Genomic DNA, 6,528 nt, shown 5'->3' on the forward strand with positions numbered 1-6,528 from the left:
ATAAAAACCCCCATAGGACCCCATAAAGACCCCATTGAACACACTGGGCCCCATAGGACCCCATAAAAACCCCCATAGGACCCCATAAAAGCCCCATAGGACCCCATAGAGACCCCCATCCATCACCCACCCCCCATCACTCCTCCTCCGGCACCGCCATCACGGCCGCGTGCCGTCGCGCCGCCGCCATGTTTTGCCGATGGCTCTTTTGGTGCCGTTGGAAATGGAGGGTGCTGTTAAAGCTCCTCCCACACACCCCACAGATGTGGGGCCGCCCCCCGGCGTGGGTACGTTGGTGTCGGTAAAGGTGTGAGGTACGACCGAAACGTTTGCCGCAGTCACCGCATTGGTACGGCCGCTCGCCGGTGTGGATGCGTTGGTGACGTTCCCAATGGGAGCTCCAAGAGAAAGACTTGCCGCAGTCGGCACAGCGGTACGGCTTTATGGGGTGGGTGGTGGGGTCTATGGGGTCAGTGGTGCCTATGGGGTGGGTTGTGGGGCTTATGGGGTCTGTAGGGCGGTTGGTGGTGTCTATGGGGTTGGTGTGGTTGATGGGGTCTATGGGGTGGGTTGTGGGGCTTATGGAGTGGGTGGTGGTGTCTATGGGGTGGGTGGTGCCTATGGGGTGGTTGGTCATGCCTATGGGGTCATTGGTGGTGTCTATGGGGTGGTTGATGCCAACGGGGTGGTTGGGGTCATTGGTGCTGTCTATGGGGTGGTTGGTGGTGTCTATGGGGTCGTTTGTGGTGCCTATGGGGTTGTTGGTGTCTATGGGGTGGTTGTTGGTATCTATGGGGTCATCGGTGATGTTAACGGGGTGGTTGGTACCTATGGAGTGGTTGGTAGGGTCTATGGGGTGGTTGATGGGGTCTATGGGGTCATTGATGGTGCCTATGGGGTCGTTGATGCTGGTGGTGCCGTTGGTGCGCCGATGACTCTCCCCATAGGAGCTCCATGAGAAGGATTTGCCGCAGTCGGCACAGCGGTTCGGTTCGGTGCCATTGGGTCCATCATTGGTGATGCCTATGGGGTCGTTGGTGGTGCCTATGGGGTTCTTGGTGGTGCCTATGGGGTCGTTGTTGGTGCCTATGGGGTTCTTGGTGATGCCTATGGGGTCATCGGCGATGGAGGTCCCACCACTGGTTCTGGTGGTGCCTTTGGTGTTCCGGCAATGGGAACTCCATGAGATCCTCACCCCACAATCACCACAACGCCGTCTCTTGGTGCCGTTGGTGCCGTCATTGGCGATGGAGACCCCACCATTGGTCATAGAGACCCCACCATTGGCCATATAGGTCCCACCGTTGGTGCCGGTGATGCCGTTGGTGCACCGGTGTTGTTCCCAATGGGATTGGCAATAGAATGTCTTCCCACAATCACCGCAGCGCCGTCTTTTGGTGCCATTGGTGCCGTTGATGGTGATCCCAATGGTGGCATCGGCGATGGAGGTCCCACCATTGGCAATAGAGGCCCCACTGTTCTTGGAGGCCCCACCATTGGACATGGAGACCCCACCATTGGCCATGGAGACCCCACCATTGGCGATAGAGGCCCCACCATTGTTGGAGACCCCATTATTGACCATGGAGACCCCAACGTTGGCCATGGAGACCCCACTATTGGCCATAGAGACCCCACCATTGGCGATAGAGGCCCTACCGTTGTTGGAGGCCCCATTGTTGGCCATGGAGACCCCAACGTTGGCCATGGAGACCCCACCATTGGCCATGGAGACCCCACTGTTGACCACGGAGACCCCACCCCTATTGACATTGTCCCCACCATTGACCCCAACCCCTCTGGTGCTGCCATCACCGCACCAATGCCATTCCCAATGGGAGCTCCACGAGAACACCACGCCACAATCCCCACACCTCCTCCCTTTACCCCCACCCCCATCACCCCCCTTTTTCCCCCCCCGGCCCCACGGTGATGACGACCACCCCCCTTCTTCCAAATGACCCCGTTGATGCCGAACCAACGCCGGCGCGTCGCCGAAACTCTTCCGGCACCGCGTACATTTATAGGGCCTCCTCCCAACGTGGGTCAATTGGTGCCTCTCGAAATGAGTGGTGCTACCAAAGCTTCTCCCACAATAGGTACAGATATAAGAGCGGCCGCCGGCGTGACCGCGTTGATGCCGGTAAAGGTGTGAGCTTCTACCGAAGCTTTTGCCGCACTCGGCGCATCGGTACGGCCTCTCGCCGGTGTGGGTCCGCCGGTGCCTTTCCCAATGGGAGCTCCACGTGAAGGTCTTGCCACAGTGGGAACATTGGAATGGGGAGAGCCCGGTGTGAGCGCGGCGGTGAGTGGCCAATTCTTTGGCACGGCGGAAGCTGCGGTCGCAGTCGGGGCATTGGTAGGGGGAGATAAGGGTGGGGGTCGGGGGTGGTGATGGGGAGGGGGGTTTTGGTGATGTAGAGTTGGGTTTTGGTGACGTAACGTTGGGTTTTGGTGATGTAGGGGTGGGTTTTGGTGATGGAGAGTTGGGTTTTGGTGATGGAGAGTTGGGTTTTGGTGATGTAAGGGTGAGTTTTGGTGACATAATGTTGGGTTTTGGTGACGTAGAGTTGGGTTTTGGTGATGTAGGGGTGGGTCTTGGTGACATAATGTTCGGTTTTGGCGATGTAGAGTTGAGTTTTGGTGATGTAGAGTTGGGTTTTGGTGATGTAGGGGTGAGTTTTGGTGACATAATGTTGGGTTTTGGTGATGTAAGGGTGGGTTTTGGTGACCCAGAGGTGGGTTTTGATGTAGGGGTGGGTTTTGGTGACGTAGAGTTGGGTTTTGGTAATGGAGAGTTGGGTTTTGGTGATGTAAGGGTGGGTTTTGGTGACCCAGAGGTGGGTTTTGGTGACGTACAGTTGGGTTTTGGTGATGGGGAGGTTGGTTTTGGTGACATAGAGTTGGGTTTTGGTGATGACATGGATCTGGTGGTGGGGTGGGTGGGCTTTGGTGATGGAGGGGTGAGTTTTGGTGAAGTATTGGTGGTGGTGGTGGGTTCTGATGAGGCCTTGTTGGACATGTTGGGTTCTGGTGAGGCCATGTTGGGTTCTGGTGAGCCGTTGTTGGCCATGTTGGGTTTTGGTGAGGCCATGTTGACCCTGTTGGGTTCTGGTGAAGCCTTGTTGGGTTTTGGTGATGTATTGTTGTCCGTGTTGGGTTCTGGTGAGGTCTTGTTGGCCATGTTGGGTTCTGGTGAGGCCTTATTGGGTTTTGGTGAGCCGTTGTTGGCCATGTTGGGTTTTGGTGAGGCCTTGTTGACCCTGTTGGGTTCTGGTGAGCCATTGTTGGCCATGTTGGGTTCTGGTGAGGCCTTGTTGGGTTTTGGTGAGGTCTTGTTGGCCATGTTGAGTTCTAGTAAGCCATTGTTGGCCGTGTTGGGTTTTGGTGAGGCCTTGTTGGCCGTGTTGGGTTCTGGTGAGGCCTTATTGGGTTTTGGTGAGGCATTGTTGGCCATGTTGGGTTTTGGTGACGCATTGTTGGCCCTGTTGGGTTTTGGTGAGCCGTTGTTGGCCATGTTGGGTTCTGGTGAGGCCTTGTTGACCATGTTGGGTTTTGGTGAGCCGTTGCTGGGTTCTGGTGAGGCCTTGTTGGGTTTTGGTGAGCCGTTGTTGGCCGTGTTGGGTTTTGGTGATGTATTGTTGACCCTGTTGGGTTTTGGTGATGCCTTATTGGGTTTTGGTGAGCCGTTGTTGGCCATGTTGGGTTTTGGTGATGCCATGTTCACCCTGTTGGGTTTTGGTGAAGCCTTGTTGGCCATGTTGGGTTTTAGTGATGCCTTGTTGGCCGTGTTGGTCTCCAGTTGGGCACATTGATGCCGGTCGAGGTTATTGGTGCCAGTGTTGGCGTTGCCTTGTTGGTGCCAACAACCAAATGGACGCTGTTGGTTTTGGCTGCGCCGGTGTTTGCCGAAGTGTGAACGGCAGCCGAAGGTTTTGCCGCAGTCGGGACATCGATAGAGGGGCTGGAGGACCAGGAGGTTGTGGGGCGGGGGGTTATGGGGGGGATCGGAGGGGGTCCCATTGATGGGGGGTCCCCTAATTATAAGAAAAGGGGGCCCTAAACAAATTAATGGGGACCAAATTAATGGGGGGGTCCTAATGATGGGGGGGGGTCTGGAATTAATGGAGACCCCAATTTAATGGGGGGGGGTCTTAAAATGATGGTGGGAGGGTCCGCAATTAATTGGGTTGTTAATTAATGGGGGGGGGTCTATAGGGGGTTATTATGGGATGGCGGGGGGCTGTCTATAGGGGGAAGGGGGGCCCATAGGTATTATAGGATGGGGTCGTGGGGGGGCGCCGGGTCTATGGGGTGGGGGGGTTTGGGGTATTATGGGATGGATGGGGGGCTGTCTATAGGGCGAATGGGGGTCTATAGGGTCCATAGGGTGGAAATGGGGGTGGGGGGGGGTATTATGGGATGGGGGGAGTGGGGGGGGGCGGGTCTATGGGGTGGGGGTATTATGGGCTGTCTATAGGGCGAATGGGGGTCTATAGGGTCCATAGGGTGGGATGGGGGTGGGGGGGGGGTATTATGGGATGGGGGTGGTGGGTGAGGGGTGGTCTATAGGTAGGGTATTATGGATGGCGGGGGGCTGTCTAGGGCAAATAGGGGTCTTTATAGGGTCTATAGGGTGGGATGGGGATGGGGGGGGTATTATGGGATGGGGGTGTGGGGGTTGGGGTTTGGGGGGGGTGGTAACTCTGCCCAGCGCGCGGCTCCGGGAGCGGATTTGGGGGGGGGGGGGGGGGGTGAAGGGGGGGGGGCAACAGGAAGGGGCCGGGCCCGGGGGGGGGGGCGGAGCTTTAGGGTTGAAAAGGGGGGGGCGGAAATAGAACGGGATCGGGAAACGGGGTCGCGGAGGTAACGGGGGGAATGGGGCAATGGGGGGGGATGGGGGGGGATATGGGGTGGGATATGGGATGGGATATGGGATGGAATATGGGGGGAAATGGGGGGGTGGGGAATGGAATACTGGGATGGGATATGGGCGTGGATGGGGCGGATGGGATGGTATAGGGATGGAATGACGTGGGGGATGGGATATGGGATGGATATATGGGGGGTAATGGGGGGGAATGGGGTGGGATATGGGATGGGAATGGGATTGGGAATGGGGGTAATGGGGGGGTGGGATGGGATATGGGATGGGATATGGCGGGGGTAATGGGGGAATGGGGGAATGGGGATGGGGTGGGGATGGGATGGGGATATGGGGGGGCAAATGGGATGGGATATGGGATGGGATATGGGGTTAAGGGGGGGGAAGATGGGTGGATATGGATGCGAATATGGGGCAATGGGGGGGGGGAATGGGTGGGATATGGGGGTAAATGGGGGATGGGAGTGGGGAGAATGGGGATGGGGGGGGTTATGGGGATGTCGGGGGGGAAGGAATGGATATGGAGGGGAATGAATGGGAATGGAGGTAAATGAGGGATAATGGCGATGGGGGGTATATCCCGGATGGGGGGGTTATGGATGGGGATATGGAGGGAGCAACTGGGAATGGGGGCTTCGAATGGGGTGGCGTACTGGGAATGGGGGGCTGGCAGAGGGATAATTGGGGGGACTGGGAATGGGATGGAAGCTGGAATGGGAATGGATGGAACGGGAATAAGGAATGGGAATTGGGAAGTTGGGTGGGATGGACTGGGGATGGATTGGAATGGGGGGGATGGGATGAGGATGGAACTGTGCTGTGATGGGCCGGACCCATTGACCCCACTGTCACATTTTGGGATGCAGAGCAGCATCAAACCCCCCGACCCCCCCGGCCCCATGGAGCTGTGGGACGAGGCCAGTGGGGAGCAGCAGCTGCTGGGGGGCAGCGGAGCGAGGGGAGACGTGGAGCATGAGAGGCTTAGGGGGCTGGGTTGTCTTTAATGGCTGGGGTCTTCTATGGGCGTGGGGTCTCTAATGGGGCTGGGAGGTGGTCCTCATAGGTGGGAAGGTCCCTATGGGCTCTAGCGGATGGTATGGGTAGGTTCCCCTATGGGGCTGAGGGCAGTCATAAGGGCTGGGGTCCTTTATGGGGCTGGGGGTGTTCCTATGGGGTGGGGGTCCTCTGTGGGGCTGGGGGTGGTTTAATGGGGCTGGGGGCAGCCATGTGGGTCTGGGGGTTCTCTATGGGGCTAGGTGTCCTCTATGGGGCGGCTGGGGTCCTCTATGGGGCTTGGGATGGTCTTGGGGGTCTATGGGGTCTCCATCCCCTCCTCCATTTGGGTTTATGGGAGGGGTCTCCACCTCCACCACCATTGGGTCTATGGGTTCCCCCCCAACCAATCCAATGAGGTCAATGGTTTTGCTCCCTCCCTCCCCACCATTGGGGTCATTTAGGGTCCCCCCCCCCCCCACCAATGGCGTCTTGGGTTCCCATTTCCCCCCACACCATCCATTGGTCTTGGGATCCAAGTATGGGGGGTGGTGGCCTCTATGTCATCACCCCACCCCCCAACCCCCTTTCTCCCCCCACAGCCCCCCCCCCTTCATCCCACCCCTCCCCCCCACCTCCATTGGACGGGT

At 57.9% G+C, this 6,528-nt stretch overlaps 1 protein-coding gene across 1 annotated transcript; it reads right to left on the reverse strand.

Moving 5' to 3' along the window:
• Positions 1-71: 71 nt before the first annotated feature.
• Positions 72-4,015, reverse strand: LOC107307143. Its single transcript, XM_015850587.2, has 3 exons — positions 2,772-4,015; positions 601-2,732; positions 72-450 (listed from the first exon to the last, which is right to left on the reverse strand). The coding sequence occupies exons 1-3, from the start codon at positions 3,758-3,760 to the stop codon at positions 137-139; spliced, it is 3,435 nt and encodes a 1,144-aa protein (XP_015706073.2). The 5' UTR covers positions 3,761-4,015; the 3' UTR covers positions 72-136.
• Between the last annotated feature and the right edge of the window lie 2,513 nt (positions 4,016-6,528).

The sequence above is a fragment of the Coturnix japonica genome, unplaced genomic scaffold (genome assembly GCF_001577835.2).
Source record: "Coturnix japonica isolate 7356 unplaced genomic scaffold, Coturnix japonica 2.1 chrUnrandom492, whole genome shotgun sequence".
NCBI lineage: Eukaryota > Metazoa > Chordata > Aves > Galliformes > Phasianidae > Coturnix > Coturnix japonica.

Coding starts and splice junctions, on each gene's coding strand:
- LOC107307143 (XM_015850587.2), bottom strand. CDS start 3,760: ATGGCCAACAAGGCTTCACCAAAACCCAACAGGGTGAACATGGCATCA. Junction 2,733..2,771: donor TTACCAAAACCCAACTCTAC/GTCACCAAAACC, acceptor ACCCACCTCTGG/GTCACCAAAACCCACCCTTA. Junction 451..600: donor AGGCACCACCCACCCCATAG/ACACCACCACCC, acceptor ACCCCACCACCC/ACCCCATAAAGCCGTACCGC.